Genomic DNA, 17,500 nt, shown 5'->3' with positions numbered 1-17,500 from the left:
GGTTCCCAGCCCCCCCTCAGCACGAGCACACTGGTAGTTGAAACCAAACCTAAATTGACATCCACCCCCAACGCCAGCCCCACCCTATAGCCCCTCCCCACATTCTTCAAAGAGCAGAGCTTGAATGAACCATTGACCAATTAAAAATAGACCACTCTCTGCTGTAGCATTCCTGCCTCGCCAAAACACATAAGCAACAGCAGCAACAACACGGCCGTGTGTGTTCACCCCCGTTAACCCTTTCTCCACCACAGTGCACCAACGGGCACCTGATGTGTGCTGGCTGTTTCATTCACCTCCTGGCCGACTCTCGCCTTAAGGAGGAACAAGCCACATGTCCCAACTGCAGGTACACACCACGTTAAAGTGTAATGGCACAAATGGTCACCCTTATTTTTCATTGATTATTATGAGGATGAGATCGAGCAAAACCGGCTGTTCAGACACTTGAGTTGTACCCTCCACCCGGCAGGGGGAATATTTATGTACAATTTGTACAGAATTACTTCTGAGAGAATGAGATTCATGCTGATGCTTCATATAGTGACACACACGATGAACTATTCTCCCATATGCAGAAGTTGAAACATAATGTGGTAATAACACCTGTGGAAACTTTTTGTATATATATATACTATATACTATGATAAAAATACACATTTTTCAGTCTTCTGAAAAAAAAAAATATATATAATCTTCAGGTATATGGTCAAATTGAATAAATTAAATAAAAAAGTCATATTCACTGAGCATGATAATATGCATTAGTCATCCTCGTGCGTGTGTTCAGTGTATCCATGCGTGTATACATTGACAGTGACGCCAGTGACTGAGCGTGGCCGTGTGTGTGTCCCCTCCCCTGGGTGCAGGTGTGAGATCAGTAAGAACCTGTGCTGCAGGAACCTGGCGGTGGAGAAGGCTGTGAGCGAGCTGCCCGCAGACTGCCCCTTCTGCCTCAAACAGTTCCCCCGCTCCACCCTGGAGAGACACCAGAAGGAGGAGTGTCAAGACAGGTGTGTGTGCCACACGGGTGTGAACTGCCTCACCTGCACACGCCCTTACCTGTAATTATCAGAATATTGCTACTACTAGCGTTGTGTTTACTAGTTCGTTATTTAGCAGATGTTTTATCCTGAACAAATGCAGGGTTTCCCGCAGCACTTTACAGCTTAGTCTATCCCCCAACATTTTCTTAATAATTGTAAATATTATACAAAAATCTCTTTGTAACGATTTAGACAGACTTGGGGCCTGACAGCCTGCATGAAGATAAGCATCAATGGTACACCTGTAAAAGAGTGCAATTACTAAAGGGCCCTTGAATTGTTCTTTTTAAAACCATGATGGACAGCCTGTAGCGATGCTAGCGGTCAGCGCTGCCATAAGCAGTGGCTGTGATCACTGTGTTAGTGTTTCATCGATTATTGTGGGATGTGGTACAGAGTCTGTAGTCTTTCGCACAAACAATCGGTCACATTGCTTAGGGATGCCTACAGCTAGAAACAAAGTTTGGGTTTGAACCCCACACTTTCCGCGTGGGGTCTAGTACCCTACCCACTAGACCCCCTGCCTGTTTTATTCCTCACTTTTATTTTTTAAATTCAATTGCGTTGGATACGTAGACAAACGTAGCTGCTAGCACACATGTGTGGACGAGTGTGACGGTGTCTTAGGACTAAGACCTTGTGGGCATGATAAGAGAAACAGCGGCTGACCACTCAAGGAGATGAGCCTGCCTGAAGCTAAACGCTCGATCAACGCCATGTTTAGACTTGGATAGAATCAGAGAGGCAGGGTTTCAGAACATGTCCTAGTGGTGGTGTTGCCATGACGCCAAGCGACCCTTCTCAGGGGACCGCGATGCCTGCGCCGTTGCTGTGACAACGTGTTAATGGAATCACCGTTTTCTGGGCAGTAACCATGGCAAAAAACCAAACCGAGTGTATCTTTATTCAGAATCGCTTCCCTGCAGTAGACGTTAAAGATTGTTTGGAGAAATTGAGTTGAACTTTAGATAAAATGCTCAAATCGACTACAATAGTACAAATAATCAAATGAACATAATACCTCCTGTCAAAGATTCTAAGACGCTTGCATTGTGGTTGTGATCGGCTACTAAGGCACGTTTCCCCATGTGTCGCTAGGGTGACACTGTGCAAGTACAAGCGCATCGGCTGCCCGTGGCAGGGCCCCTTCCACGAGCTCCCCGCCCACGAGGGCGAATGCTGCCACCCCAACAAGACGGGCGCCGAGCTGATGGGGGTCCTGGGGGAGATGGACCAGAGCCACCGCAGAGACATGCAGCTCTACAACAGCATCTTCGGCCTGCTCTGCTACGAGAAGATAGGCTTCACAGGTACGCTCAGGGAAGGCTTCTGCGGCTGTGCTGCCGTGTTTCAGTGGAAAGCCAATATTAATATTAATATTAAGACCTCTTGCATACAAGTTGGGCTGAAGACATGGGGGATCGAACCCGGGACCTTTTGGATGGCACTGTAAACGATTGGTGGGAAATGGCATGAAAACAACCATGGGTAAAGGGTACATGTTCACCGATTCCCCTATGTTAGCAATGTAACCAACGAATTGCACGCGTTGGGATGTTCCTATGTACTACACACACAGGCAGGGATGGACAGACGTGTTTGAGAGCTCACCTCCCTTTGTCTCTCTCTCTCCCCCACTCCGGTGCAGAGGTGCAGTTCAGGCCGTACCGGACGGACGACTTCATCACGCGGCTGTACTACGAGACGCCGCGCTTCACCGTGCTCAACCAGACCTGGGTGCTGAAGGCGCGCGTCAACGACTCGGAGCGCAACCCCAACCTGTCCTGCAAGCGCACGCTGTCCTTCCAGCTGCTCCTCAAGAGCAAGGTACCACCACGGGACACCTCCACCGTAGAACTGACACCGTCAGCCGATGTTACACCACATTGGGTCCGCCGTGTGTACAAGCTGGCTCCTTATACACTCTTATATACTCAGGCCTAGATAAAAACAGGCTTAGATGTACAGAACGAGCCGAGGTACTTACCAAACCGCACCTATTTACAGTGAGTGTGTTGTTAGTAGAGCTTTAGGCCCAATCCCATTTCTACCCCTTACCCCTTCCCCTTCCCCCTCCCCCTTGTTTTGAAGGGGTAAGGGTAAGGGTTAAGGGGTAAGGGGAAGGGGTAAGGGGTAGAGGCCCAATCCCGAGCTTGAGAAAGGCTATCTTTTTATGTCAAAAATTAAGATTTATTTTAGAATTGTCATGCTTTATGATAGAGTGAGATACACTGGGAGGTATGGGAGATAGAGGGGAGGACGTGCATCAAAGGACCACGGGTAGTAATCGAACAGGTCGCTGCGGTCAGGACTGAGCCCTAATGGTACCCGCTCTACCATGGCGCCCCAAGAAGGCTTTCTTTAACGCAAATCCGATTTCAACCCGAGAAAGCGACGGAAATTCTGCCTAGCCTATTAGGGGGTGCTTACTAGGCTTAGGTGTGCCCCTACGCCCTCCCTCATGGCTGTGTACCGTGTGCGCAGGTGAACTCGCCGCTGGAGTGCTCCTTCCTGCTGCTGAAGGGGCCGTACGACGACGTGCGCATCAAGCCCGTCATCCACCACCACGCCTTCAGCAACGACACCAACGAGACCGAGTACGTCCTGCTGCCCATCTCCGACTCGGTGGAGTGCAACAAGCTGCTGGCCGCCAAGAACATCAACCTGCGCCTCTTCATCTTCCAGATCCAAAAATAATGAGGAGGACGAGGAGGGGGGGGGGGAGGCCTGATTTTGATGGTGAGGCGGGAAGGGAGGGAGGGAGGGAGGGAGGGAGGGTTGGAGGTGTTGGACGGGAGCGGGGATGAGAAGGGGTAGGTGGAGGAGGGCGGTTGAGGAAAAGAAAGACACCACTGGACCACTGATACCTCTGACCATGCATTCACGCACGCACACACACACACACGCACACACACACGCAGATGCATGTAGTCCTACACGACGCAAGGTACATTACATTTTTATGCACATGCTTACATCCAACCAAATACAGACACATACATACACAAACAAACAATTATTTACTTTTACCTCCTTTGACATGATGGTGCGACCCCCTGTTTGGGGGAAGTGCGAGGGTTGCTATGGAGACCGGGCGGACATGGGATGGGGCGGGGGGGGATGTTGACTCCAGAGACTGGGGCATGCAGTTTGGGACAGAGGGGGTTACTGGGGATACTGGTCTGTTATCCAGAGCCTGGCTGAAGTGTGCCTGTGGACATTCTCTGACTGCAGGCTGTCTTACCTTTAACCTACCCCCTCCCCCCACAGCCAAAGGTAGCACACACACACACTAACCAAAGCTGGACATACCCACTGCATTTGTGCATGTGTGTGTGTCTGTTTAGAGAGAGCATGATTGAGGAAACAGACAGGGTTTGAAGTTAAGATGAAATGAAGCCCGATCTGCGTGGTGGGCTTGTACATTACTCCCCATCACGATGTCGCCTCCATTTCTGGAAGCAGAGGAGCATTTGAATGTTGGTTATTATGTTGGTAGACATACATTAGCCTAGGTTAAGTTGTATTTACAGTACTAAAACTCTTGAGTCCTCTCAATATGGAAAAGTATGGCAAACAAAATAATCCAGTGATGCATTCTAATGTACAAGCCCCATTGTTCTGAAGAAATGAATGTGAAGCGGGAAAAAACTCTTGAACTCATATCTACACTGATCAGTGTGTGTGTGTGTGTGTGTGTGTGTGTGTGTGTGTGTGTGTGTGTGTGTGTGTGTGTGTGTGTGTGTGTGTGTGTGTGTGTGTGTGTGTGTGTGTGTGTGTGTGTGTGTGTGTGTGTGTGTGTGCCTGCGGCTGTGCATCTTTGTGTGCCCTGTAAGCATTGTGCCCATCTGTAGCCATACAATTCCATTTTGTTTTGGCAATAGCAGCCATTTTGTATGAACTAAGATGGTGGCCCTTTCGTCCCCTACCCTACCATGACCTTTCAACAGCAGGATAGCAGGCCCCTCTGGCGGCATTGGGGTAGTTCCTCCTTTACCTTTTTCCTTACAGTTGTGTTAGTTCTATTTTATCATAATATGCTAACTTAAGTCATTTTATTTCTCTTTAACCTTAAATATTTAAAGTACCTGTGAACTACGCCTTTTAGTTTTTCTTATAGTTTCTTTGAAGCGTGCTTGTGTTCTCCTGAATGTGCGTGTGAATGTGAGAGAGAGTGAGCGTGTACAAGTGTGTCTGTGCGTATACAAATCCTACAACTGTGAGATTCCCATTGGCTCCAGTCCACATCCCACTGTACATGATTCCCTCTGCGAGCAGCGAGCCGTACCGGACGGACCGAGGAGTGACGAGGAGGCGTGGCGTGGCGGCCGTGGTGTTCTGGGCGCAGAACACGCAATTCAGATCCCCACCCCCCACCCATGTTTTCTAACTTTGGACATATCGACCTCATCTCCTCTGGAAACACAATCACAGCCCTAAGCAGAGCAGCGGGCCGCTGGGGCCCGGTTCTGTGTGTCTTGGTAGTGTATCAGTAAGGATTGGGATGGGTTCAATTAGGAAGGTGACATGTTAATGTTAGAATTACTTGAATGAAAACAAGAAGATTTTACTAAAGTAGATTCTACTGTAAGGCAAATCGCTCTCTCTCTCTCTCTTTCCTCCTGACCTCTCATCTTTATTTCTGTGTTCTAATGCTTTTTCTCTATGCCAATGGACTCACTCATCTCACTATGGCTGTACATGTGCCTTTTATTAAAGATCATGGAAACTGCATAGATTTGTCATCTTTTGCTCTCCCTTTCTCTACACAGTCCCACAAAAGAAAAAAGGCATGTTTCTGTTTTTCCACACACAATGCCTGTAAATCCCCTCGTCCCCTCTCGCCATTTGTGACGTGATCTGAAATAGTTTTTGTTCCGGTTAACTTTAATAAGGAGTTTGACCGTTGATCTATTAACAGGTGTTGTATACGGACTTGTGTATAGCTGGTAAGGTTTTAACTGTAAACCTACACGTTCACTTTTTTTTTTAAGAGTAACCAAACCCCTCCACTACTGTAAATTGTTTTGCCTCGATGGCTTCAGGTGCATCATGGCTACACTTGCTAATGCGTGACCTCCGATTGGCTAATATGATTCCCCTGCTGATAAAGGGTTAATTTATCACAGCCGTCCTCTGCTTATTGAAACTGATTTGAAGGGGGCGCTAACAGCTAACAGAACTGCCATGAAGCCACATAATGAAAATATCTTGAAAACATTTTTAAGCCGATGTCAGGAGGTTCAGTTCTCTGAAGAGTGAACCTGCCAGATATTTTTAGCCCAGATTTAATTTCATCAAATGTTGAAATTTCAGCAGCGGTCTGCTCAATTTTGCTTTGCAGGAACCCCTGCTCTATTCATGGGGTTGTTCCTTGTTTATTTTCCCTTGGATTAAGACAACTCAACATTTTCTGGTATTTAAAACCAGTGACTTCCTCTATGTGTAAATATATGCCAACATTTCCTCTTCATAATACCATTTTTTGCAGAGCACAAAGGAAAATAAATGACAAAAACAGGAACCATCAAATACAAATGTGACCCGTCAATCCAGTCACTGTGCTTTATTCAATCACACTTATCAATAAACAGAATATATATATTTCTTCATATCAATATAAAACTATTGGCGAATATAAATAATGCATTATATTCTATATACAGCATCTCTGATAATATGATTTGGCTTCGGGTACAAGACATCTCGGTGTGTGTTTGTTTGGACGTGTGTGCCATCTTGCATGCACGTGCTTACGTGTGCGTGCGCTAGTTGAATGCCCTCCTGTTTGATTGTGCAGTGAAAGTGGTTTCTTAACAGCATTGGGTGCATATTAATACTATATACTATATAAATGTGTGTGTTTGTCTGTGCGTGTGTGCAGAAAAACAGCATTGCATCGCGCCTTCCTTGAGCTAGTCATTGGGCCTCAGTATTGGACCCCCCAGGCCGGCCCCCCCATGCTGAAGCAGCCGGGGTGGGTGGGTTGGGCCAGGGTGGCGCAGGGTGGGGGACCCATGCAGCAGTAGCCCCCCTCTCCTCCGAGGGGCGCCACAATACCGCTCTGAGAGTAGGAGACGGACCCCTGCGCCTGTGGCAGAACACAGTGAACATGGAATACAGCAGATATGAGCGTGATAACATGGAACCGGTCCGTCGCCTACAGCCCAAAGCACAAAGGGCAGGGAACTCATTCTGAATTTTGCAGTAGGAAGAAATGAATAGAATCATAATGTTTCAACACACCACACTGAAGGCAGTAGGGCTATATGCTTACTCCTGCTTGAAATAGTACTCAGGTCGATTCTGGAGGCAGAAATTGTGAAACATGATCTGGTGTCAGCCCCGTCACGGCCTTGTGCTTTGGGTTTAATCGTTTTTCGTACACAGGGATTCAGACGGCAGACGGACACGCCCTTCTGATTGGCACAGGATAGTGTCAGTACGGCTTTACAAAATAACCATATGTTGCTATAGTGATTTTCAATTGTTGGCAGAATGGAATTCAATATATGGAATTGATATGTTAAATGTATTATTTTAGATGATTACTCTAGTAACGGATGTATCTCTAACACGCAGAATGATTATCTTCTGGTGCCGTGTTCTCTCCTAGTGTGAGGGAGCTGAGTAACATCCGCTTGTAGACTCCATCACCGGGGACCGATTGTTTTCAATACGTTTGTCTCCCGTTCCTGGTGAGGTATTTTATTCCCTCTCTCGTCCACTAAATTGATAAGCGGTTTGCCGTTTGCCTTCGGAGTCCGTGTGAACGCAGCACAAGACAGTGGTGACGATTCTGCTGATTGTTTTTACCTGACCCCCGCCGCACTGATGAGCGGCCATTGAAGGGTAATTTCCCAGCATGCTCTGGGCCTGGCTGTGGGATGGCTGCACAGCCAGAGTCATAGGGTAACCTGCCACGCACAAACACATACACACACACACACACACACACACACACACACACACACACACACACACACACACACACACACACACACACACACACACACAGCATTTAAGACAGCAAGACGGAAGTACGATTTTTGGAATTGATTTGGATGTGACTTTCAATAAGCACAATATCATTGATTTATTCATTAACATTCTGGGCTTTTAGCAGACGCTTTTATCCAAAGCGATTTACAAGAAGTACATTTCTCAGAAGAAAGAAACAACAATGTATCACTGTCAGAAACAGTAAAGATGTTCATAGAACAAGTGCCAAGCACTTACAGTCGCTAGGTTAACCCATTCCGCGTACACAACATAGAGAGCTAGGATAAGATGCTACACGATGCTAGGTGCTATTTACTGTATTTCACAATGTCTTCAGAAGTGTGCGTGTGTTTGTTGTGTGTGTGTTTGTTTTCAAACCCCGGCACGTGAATGAGAATGAGGAGGTGGTATTGTGACGCTGACATATTGGTAGACTGCAGTCAACCTGAAGAGTAGAGGCAGCAGGAAAAGAGACCGGTTCACTGTGAGACCCTGAGACTACATCTCTGACAGTGTAACGGCCCCCTTCCCTACTGCCACACACACACATCACACTGACTCCCACAGCCAAACCCACAACTAGCACACGCACACACACACACACACACACACACACACACACACACACACACACACACACACACACACACACACACACACACACACACACACACACACACACACACACACCAGAGATGGGAATTAACTTTTTTGCCTACCAGCCACTTTTTATACGCTATATATATTTTTAATATATGCGTACATTTTTAACAATATTATAGTAACAATAGATAAGAAAAGTGTTTTTCATACACAGCATTTTTTCCATCAGAAGTGATTCTTACTGTAAGTAGTTGCTACCAAGGAACTGAGTTGAAAATGTTACACTGTTGCACTCTTACCGCATATGATAAACAATACACAGGTATTTGTTATCATGTTTATGTCAATGGTGTTACGATGACAAGTTTGGGGATAATTCATCTAGACAAAGTTTTTTCAATAAAAAACGAATTGACATATTAACAATAAAACAACATGCATGGCTACACCATCATAAGTCAATGATGGTGTTTGCAATGATGACTGCATACAAATGTGTCCACAGACATGGTAACTAACGTATGATAGTAAGCATTATTGGCCCTTAACACTAATATTCAGAAATATTAGTGTGATTTCTGCCTCAAAAGGCTATTTTTGAGGCAGGCTATTGGCTTAAGCAATACAAGTAGAGGCATATACTTGAACTTTATACCCTGAACTTTTAAACGTTGCAAACGTGCAAAAACAAAATCATATATTTATGTGGCATTCAGTCCAATGCTGAAAATATATCTGTGGCATTCAGCAGGCCAATGTTGTGGTAAAGTGTGTAAAGTATGACCAAGTGTTTCTTTCTGTTCAATAGATAGAACGTTATCAATCCCCTGTAGGAGAAATTTGTGTTAATTAATGTTTGTCCCTATAAAACAATAATGGTAAAAAAAAAAATACAAAACACGACGGTAACTAAGTAAGCCAAACCGTCCAATCTGAAGGCTCTACTTAACCACTCCCCCTACTCACTTCCACCAATGCAAAGCGAACAGAACTGAGTAGGGGAGGGTGTAGCCTAACTAGTTTGTGAACGACCCAGAGAAACGCAACGCAAATTCAATGTGAACGTTTATGAGGCTTTAAAGGCCCACTATGCAACTTTTTTAGCCAAAATTACATTAAGTATGCAGGTTGAGAGTTATGCTGATGGTTCTGCATCCATTTCTGGGTCGATTGGTGGGTGTGTCATTTACCCATGTCGCCTCTCCAGTGAAAAAGCGCATATGCAACTTGCTCTGTTCGGACCGACACAATCCGGATGTGACGCAACGGAAGTATCCTCGAAAATGTAGTCAGATTGTAGTTTCGAAAATGCTTTACGGCACAGACACACACCCAAACATGGCACCGGCTAGATATAAACAGCCAGTTGCGAGGCAATTGTTGCATTCATCATGGATCAATCGACTAATGGTACGGCCACACCAACCGCGTTACTCGCGTTGGATAACGCTAACGCGCCTAACCTGACGCTTGATCATTGTGTGTCACAAAAATGGTTCAACGCGCCCAACGCGCCTGTGGCTGCGCTAGAGTCCGAGGTAGGAAACCCAAACGCCGCCGTGTTTGGGTGCATGATAGAGTTTAGATCGGGTTAGATTAAATAATCTCGGATATAAATAACGATCTCATCTCATCGTCATCTGTTTATCCGGGGTCGGGTCGCGGGGGGAGCAGCTCAAGCAGGGGGCTCCAGACTTCCCTTTCCCGGGCCACATTGACCAGCTCTGACGGGGGGATCCCGAGGCATTCCTAGGCCAGTGTTGAGATATAATCTATCCACCTAGTCCAGGGTCTTCCCCGAGGTCTCCACCTAGTCCAGGGTCTTCCCCGAGGTCTCCTCCCCACTGGACGTGCCTGAAACACCTCCCAATGGAGGCGCCCAGTGGGCATCCTTGCCAGATGCCCGAACCACCTCAGCTGACTCCTTTCTAAGTAAAGGAGCAGCGGCTCTAATCCGAGTTCCTCACAGATGACTGAGCTTCTCACCTTATCCCGAGACGCCAGCCACCCTTCTGAGAAAACTCATCTCGGCCGCTTGTACCCGCGATCTCGTCCTTTCGGCCATCACCCAACCCTCATGACCATAGGTGAGGATAGGAACGAAGATCGACCGGTAGATCGAGAGCTTTGCCTTGCGGCTCAGCTCTCTTTTCGTAACAACGGTGCGGTAAAGCGAACGCAATACCGCCCCCGCTGCTCCGATTCTCCGGCCAATCTCACGCTCCATAGTACCCTCACTCGCGAACAAGACCCCGAGGTACTTGAACTCCTTCACTTGGGCTAAAGACTCATAAATAACGATAATCGGGTTAAATAACTTTACATGGTGTGTCTGGTGTGTTTCCAGCATTCGTAGTGTTGATCAGCAGAGAAATAGTCCGCCAAGACGTTGAGGTTGCTTAGCAACCAGAGACTCTGTCCATGCAAGTGAACGGAGCGTTCACTCTTCGTCATAACTATCAAACCAAACATCCTTCACATTCACCGAGCGAACATTATGAAAGTAAAATGCACATTTCTCGCTAAAAATGTTTCCATAAACGCATTTAATGGCGTAACTATGTTACTATTTCCACCCAGAATAAAGAAAGATGTCGGCCGTATCCTTCTGTGCAATGGTCACTACTCTCTGTCAGTGACGTCGGGTCAAGCTCCACGCTGATTGGCTATCGTCGCTAAGCGTCACGCGTTGAAAGTTCTGAACTCCGGGCGTTGGTGCTTTACGGCACAGACCCCCAAACACGGAACCGGCTCGATATAAACACAAACACTAAGGGATTGTTATATTCATCATAGATCAGCCGACTAAAAAGAGACAGAGAAACCCAATGTCGGAGGAACAGAAGAAGAGAAAAGGGAGACTGACCGACAGAGAGGCCAGACACGAGTAAACTTTGGGCAAGCTTTTCAGGAATAGCGTGAACTGAAAGAAAAAGAAGACTGCAAATCAGACGCCGACTCGGCCGTGTTGCTTTTGAAATTGAAAGTACCCTTGGGTGAACTTTGTCTTCGTGGTATTCTTGATGTTGATAGTCTCTGTACAAATGTGTTTGCTCAACCATTTTGTTGTGAGCCCTGTAAAAATTGTTTTCTCGACCGTTTTGTTGTGTGCCCTGTATGTTTCTAGCTTGCTTGGTTGCAACCATATAAACCTTTGTTTCCATGGGTGTTTTGCTGTTCGTCCGTCTCGTCCCCCAGATACAGACTGAATCCCCGAATCCAGGTTCTTGTTTATTTAGATTATTATGTTGGCCAAACCTCTTACACTGATTGTTCTGTTCAACCTAAGATATAACAATTATAATCGAGGATATAAATTCTCCCCGTCAACTATAAAAAAGGATGGATTTATGTTTATTGCAATACAAATACACCTTTTTAAAAATGTATAACCTTGCCTACACTTTATGAACATCTACTTCGGACATGGCTCCACGCATTCGCCGGCTTCTTTGAAAACAAATGCACATGGCTCGCGTAGAAGTGCATGGGGAAGGGTCGTCAACGAGTTGTTACGACAGTGTTGTGAAATATCTACTACGAAGCTGTAGGGGGCGCTGTGTAGAGAAATGTGCGTGCCAAAACCAAGAAAACAGCCAAGAAATGCCCGAAGTTGCATAGTGGGCCTTTAATAAAATCCCGGACGATTTTGAAATTCCGCCATATATTTTTTAAAAGTGTCTCAAAAAGAGGGCATGTCCGGGCAAAAGAAGACGTCTGGTAACCCAACGTACGGGAAACCCTTTTGATTCCTACCTGTTCCACTGTTAAATAGCGGCCCATATTGGTGGTTATTTAACCCTGGTAATTTCTCTGCGTGAGAAATACGAAGTGTGGCGTGTGAGCGTGTGCATGGGTTGAATTGCGTGCGTCTCACGCCAAATGCGTGAGACATGAGAGCCCTGTTACCGGTATATTATCCAGGATGTTGACAGTCGCAGTTCAGCAAAAGAGGCGTAGAAGAAGAAGGGGACCGGATGTGGACGGTAATGGTTGTGGAACTGTGCAGCGCCGTATAACGAATGTATTATATATGCAAATTTGATCGGACCTGACTGGAAAGTTTACCCGACACAGTGGCAGGTGAAGTGACACAATTCAGCCGCCACAATACAAATCCACCCGCAAATGGAGTGTGGCGGGTGTTAATTTCCATCCCTGACACACACACACACACACACAGTTACCTGCTTGGTTGAGGAGGTGTTGGTTGGGAGAGGGGGTTGTGCAGGTCTGTTGGGTCGAGGTAGGATACTGGCCAGAGTAGTAATACATAGGCACCTGGAGTTAAACAACACAGCATGTTAGACCAACACACACACACACAAACACACACACACACACACACACACACACACACACACACACACACACACACACACACACACACTCTTATACACTGTCAGTCGTCATCCAAATAAAAGGACACTGATGCTCAACTTCAAGAAAGCACTGCTAATTAAATGTGTGTGTGTGTGTGTGCGCGTGCGTGCGTGCGTGATATATGTACCTGAGCAGAGGACTGACAGTAGTTTGGGGCCTGGTTGGAGGGGAGAGGGGGCGGAGCGGCATAGACGTAGCTCTGGGTGGGGGGGTAGAGGGGCGGGGCTTCTCCTGTTGATGGACAGCTCGCTGCCACATGGGCAAACTGCGAGGAGAGATCTTCCATCTGCTGATGAGAGACGATATGAAGTAAACACACACACACTCTTTCACTATAACCCATACACACATGCATAATTTACACACACACATGATACATACTGTAGAATAGGGTTGTGATGGCGCTGCATAGGAGACAGAGGAGTACTGGACCATCTAGAGAGAGAGAGAGAGAGGGGGAGAGAGAGAGAGAGAGAGAGAGAGAGAGGGGGAGAGAGAGAGAGAGAGGGAGGGAGAGAGAGAGAGGGAGAGGGAGAGGGAGAGGGAGAGAGAGAGAGAGAGACAACTTATTTTTCTCAACACACAATATTTCATTTTCATTTCATACACTTTTTCATATTCATAAACTACTTAGGTGTTTTAGTTGAAACAATTATTTATCCATCTTTTCTTAAACAAAACAATTCATTATCATAGCCCTGTGTTTTTTGATGCGTCCAAAATGTCAATCTGTACATACAATTTACGTTCCAAATGAAGGTGTAATGAAGCAAGTGGAACACCTTACAAGAGCTCACAAAAATGCATTAATGGCTCAAATCATAGTACAACTATGTATTTAAATGTACTATTCATATCACTAGCCCTCAAAATAATTGACAAACAATCAAAACTTTTAACTTCATGCCTTTTTTTGGTTTAGTTTGGCTCGTCCAATCAGGTCATTAAGCAAACAAAAACTGTCAGTCTCATTGGGATTTAAAATGGACGCAGAGAGAGCGTTGTCAGACGGTTGCTCTTCATTGCGGCATTCACAGGAACAAAGCAGAGGCACATGAACGCATACACACACACGCACACACACAGGAAACCGAGCACTAGAAAGCCCCTGCTGCTGTCATGGTACCTGTGGCTGTGGCTGTTGAAGCGGAGGAGCTGGCAGCTGAGGCTGGCTCCTGATTGGCTGCTGGCTGTCCGGGGGGATGTAGACAGCGGGCGTTCCGTCTGGGTTGAGGAAGGGCTGACCTGTGGGGTCAAGGGTTAAACATCATAAGAAGCTTCATACTTTGAATACCGGGATGAGGTCTGTGTTTGTGTGTGTGTGTGTGTGTGTGTGTGTGTGTGTGTGTGTGTGTGTGTGTGTGTGTGTGTGTGTGTGTGTGTGTGTGTGTGTGTGTGTGTGTGTGTGTGTGTGTTTGCAGGGCTCCAGACTAACTTTTTCCTTGGGTGCACTGGTGCGCCTAAATGTTTAATTTGGGTGCACCAGCAAGTATTTATGGTGCACCCAAGTTTTGAGTTGTAGGGGGGGGGGGGTTGGACGTGCACTGGTTGCACCGTCGATATTTACGCCATTGATTAATAATATCTTGACCATTAAATAAATGCCTTAAATAAATGCCGAATCTGTATCTCTCATAAAGAATATCGTCAGACAATGCCAAGGGATCGGTTCTGTCCCGAAAAAACCTCTGTCTCCGGAGGGACGCCTGTACGATAAGTGTGCCGAGGTCCATGGGAACACCCACAAATGGTGACGCCATTATCGGAGGAGGGGCTAGGAAGCTGCGCACGCCGATATAAGCAGCCGATCTCCGGGTAGACTCGCTGAAAAGCTGCTCCCGACCAGGTTTGGTTGCGAGCGTAAGTCACCATGGTAAGTCACCATGGTGATACTACTAACCCAGGCTTTCAGCTCAACATACCTCGCTAACCCTCTAATCGAGCTTCGTAGTACAGGCCCCTGGATTGGGCTTCGCGGGTTTGTTTACCGGCGTTGCTATTGTTACCGGTCTTGCGTGTTCCAACGGTTTATTAGGTGTCCAATAAATCGCTGTCTAATCAATACTTCATTCACTGCCTCTTCCGTGGTTATTACAATATTATGAATAGACTGCTCTGTAAAAAAATAAATAATAATAATTATACCAGATACATTTTCAGTCGCACCGGTGCGCCCAAATAAAATATTTGGTCGCACTACCCCGAATTCTAGGCGCATGTGCGCCCAAATTAGGCGCACTCTGGAGCCCTGGTGTGTGTGTGTGTGTGTGTGCGATCAACAATGTTGTGTGTCAATGCATGTGTGAACTAAGTGGTCATCCTGTGTGTATGTGCATGTGTGCATGCGTACCGGTCTGAGGGTTGACTAGGATGCTGCCAGGAGGGATGGCGTTCTCCACGCTGTAGACAGGTGGGTTGACCGCAGGGGGCGACTCCTCCGGGATGGAAGGAGACTGCACCCTGTACAGAGAGATGGAGCCTGTAAAACAGAGAGAGAGAGACAGAGAGAGAGAGAGAGAGAGAGAGAGAGAGGGAGAGAGAGAGAGAGAGAGAGAGAGGGAGCGAGACAGAGAGAGGGAGGGCGAGGTACAGGGAGAGACAGAAAGAGAAACAGGAAGAGACAGAGAGAGACAAAAAGAGGGGAGAGGGACAAAGGAAAACAGCACAAAAAAAGAACAAATAAATGCATGTGTGAGGGAGGACGATGATGAAAAATAAAACAGAGGATGACAGGAGGGGAGAGGAGGGGAGGAGGACAGGGGATGAGACGATGGAGGCCTTTCATTATTCATGAAGCCAAGAGACAATAATGACAACGCCATCTCCCCCCCAAAACCAACGCACACAAATACACACGACATCAACGCAGCCCCAGTGTGGCACAGGGCCTGGGTGCGTGGTGGACGCGGCCCCTACCTGTCCCGCGGGCGTCGGGGCCGTGGCCCCCCGGGTGGCGAGGCTTGGGGGCGGCGGTCTTCCATTGGTAGGACGAGTCGGACTCGGTGCTGCTCCAGGGCCGCGGGTCGCTGCCGTACATGTAGTCGCTCTCGGTGCTGCTCTGCTGGCCGCTGCTGTTCCAGCTGGAGGTGGAGCCTCCGTGGCTCCGCCTGCAGAACACACAACGCCACTGAGGTGAACTTCGTCCCCACAACAGCACACAGGACACCAGGACACCTAGGGAGAACAGCATCTGCTGTGCTCTTTGGAGAACGCCCTCCTTTGGTCATGGGGTATTCATGAGTAGCTATTATGTGTAAAGCACTGGGCGATTGATTCATTGATTCATGGATTCAATTATGTCAAAATATTTGAATTGGTGGACAACTAAAACTACATGCCTGTCTGTGTTTTGCTCCGACAACATTTTGTTGTTATTCTGTAACAATGAAAAATAAAGACTGAACTGAACTGTACTGAACTGAACGTTACCATGTTGTCCACTCAGGTTCCTATTGTGTGCTTCCTATTGGCTGAGACCTACCTGAAAATCTGCCGCCTCCTCTGGGTCTCAGCGAAGGGATTTAAGTCATCTAGAGCCCTGTACGTAGGCACACACACACACACTTTAAACCCTCATCCAAACATCATAATGCCTTATGAATGAACACATGAAAAATAGCCCAGAGGAAGGGTTACCTGGGTTCATCATGGCTGCCATCCGGGACGCAATGCAGCTGCAATCACACATCAGAGGAGTTAGTATCACCTTGCACCCTCCCCGTCTTTCTCGTCCCCTTACCATTAGTAAGTAAGCATAATGAATTGTATTTCCCCTTCCCCTCTTTATTTCCTCTTCTCACTCTCTACTCACATTACCTCTCCTGCCTCTCGCCCATTCTCTCTCTCTGTCCCTAAAATCGGACATATTTCCTCTTCAACCATTCAACGCCTTATCCCATTTTTTAATTTTCTCTCTCTCTCTCCATCCCCGTCTCACCTCCTGCTTGAAGATCCGCTCCCGTGCTCTGTAGTATTCCTCCTGCCTCTCCTCCATAGACCTGCTCTGCTTCTCCCGTAAGGGCTGGAGGACGAGCTGATGGGGGTGGAGGGGGGAGGGAGGAAGAGGGGGGAGGAGGGGAGGAGGGGAGGGGGGGAGAGGGGAGGGTAGGAGGGGGGGGGAGGAGGAGAGGGGAGGAGGAGGGGAGGAGGGGAGGGGGGGAGGAGGAGGGGGGGAGAGGGGAGGGGAGGGGGGGGGGGGGAGGAGGAGAGGGGAGGGAGGGGAGGAGGAGGGGAGGAAGGGAGGAGAGGAGGAGGGGAGAGGGGAGCCGGAGGAGAGAAGGTTAAAAATAACACAGAGCCACAATACAATCAATGTCAGCGCCATAGAAACCACTGGAGTGACAGTGGGCCTGAAGGAAGACACACAGGGCGAAACAATTTAAACGGGAGGATTTAAAAGATCAATGATTAATGTGGAGGTGTCCTCGACTGTGATTTTTCAACGTCTATTCAGATTCACTGGGCCC

At 47.3% G+C, this 17,500-nt stretch overlaps 2 protein-coding genes across 10 annotated transcripts in view; one reads left to right on the top strand and one right to left on the bottom strand.

Moving 5' to 3' along the window:
* zftraf1 (zinc finger TRAF-type containing 1) overlaps positions 1-5,780 on the top strand; it is a 7,349-nt gene extending 1,569 nt beyond the window's left edge. For 4 of the 5 annotated variants that reach the window (XM_030346535.1, XM_030346537.1, XM_030346532.1 and 1 more), the window contains 5 exons: positions 255-349; positions 870-1,064; positions 2,145-2,356; positions 2,695-2,873; positions 3,531-5,780. In XM_030346535.1, the coding sequence (XP_030202395.1) occupies positions 255-349; positions 870-1,064; positions 2,145-2,356; positions 2,695-2,873; positions 3,531-3,743 (894 nt within the window). In that variant the 3' untranslated portion in view covers positions 3,744-5,780. The remainder of the gene's footprint in view (positions 1-254; positions 350-869; positions 1,065-2,144; positions 2,357-2,694; positions 2,874-3,530) is intronic. The other variant, XM_030346534.1, reaches the window with a different exon arrangement.
* A 793-nt stretch (positions 5,781-6,573) lies between these two features.
* The window catches only part of arpp21 (cAMP-regulated phosphoprotein, 21), a 19,416-nt gene continuing 8,489 nt past the window's right edge, over positions 6,574-17,500 (bottom strand). For 4 of the 5 annotated variants that reach the window (XM_030346518.1, XM_030346521.1, XM_030346519.1 and 1 more), the window contains 11 exons: positions 16,972-17,067; positions 16,671-16,708; positions 16,516-16,572; positions 15,951-16,141; positions 15,385-15,513; positions 14,161-14,279; positions 13,416-13,469; positions 13,162-13,323; positions 12,839-12,932; positions 7,863-7,963; positions 6,574-7,137 (listed from right to left, as the gene is read on the bottom strand). In XM_030346518.1, coding sequence (XP_030202378.1) covers positions 6,976-7,137; positions 7,863-7,963; positions 12,839-12,932; positions 13,162-13,323; positions 13,416-13,469; positions 14,161-14,279; positions 15,385-15,513; positions 15,951-16,141; positions 16,516-16,572; positions 16,671-16,708; positions 16,972-17,067 — 1,203 coding nt within the window. In that variant the 3' untranslated portion in view covers positions 6,574-6,975. The remainder of the gene's footprint in view (positions 7,138-7,862; positions 7,964-12,838; positions 12,933-13,161; positions 13,324-13,415; positions 13,470-14,160; positions 14,280-15,384; positions 15,514-15,950; positions 16,142-16,515; positions 16,573-16,670; positions 16,709-16,971; positions 17,068-17,500) is intronic. The other variant, XM_030346522.1, reaches the window with a different exon arrangement.

The sequence above is a fragment of the Gadus morhua genome, chromosome 22 (genome assembly GCF_902167405.1).
Source record: "Gadus morhua chromosome 22, gadMor3.0, whole genome shotgun sequence".
In the NCBI taxonomy this organism is placed as follows: Eukaryota; Metazoa; Chordata; class Actinopteri; order Gadiformes; family Gadidae; genus Gadus; species Gadus morhua.
This window is presented reverse-complemented; position numbering and strand designations above follow the sequence as displayed.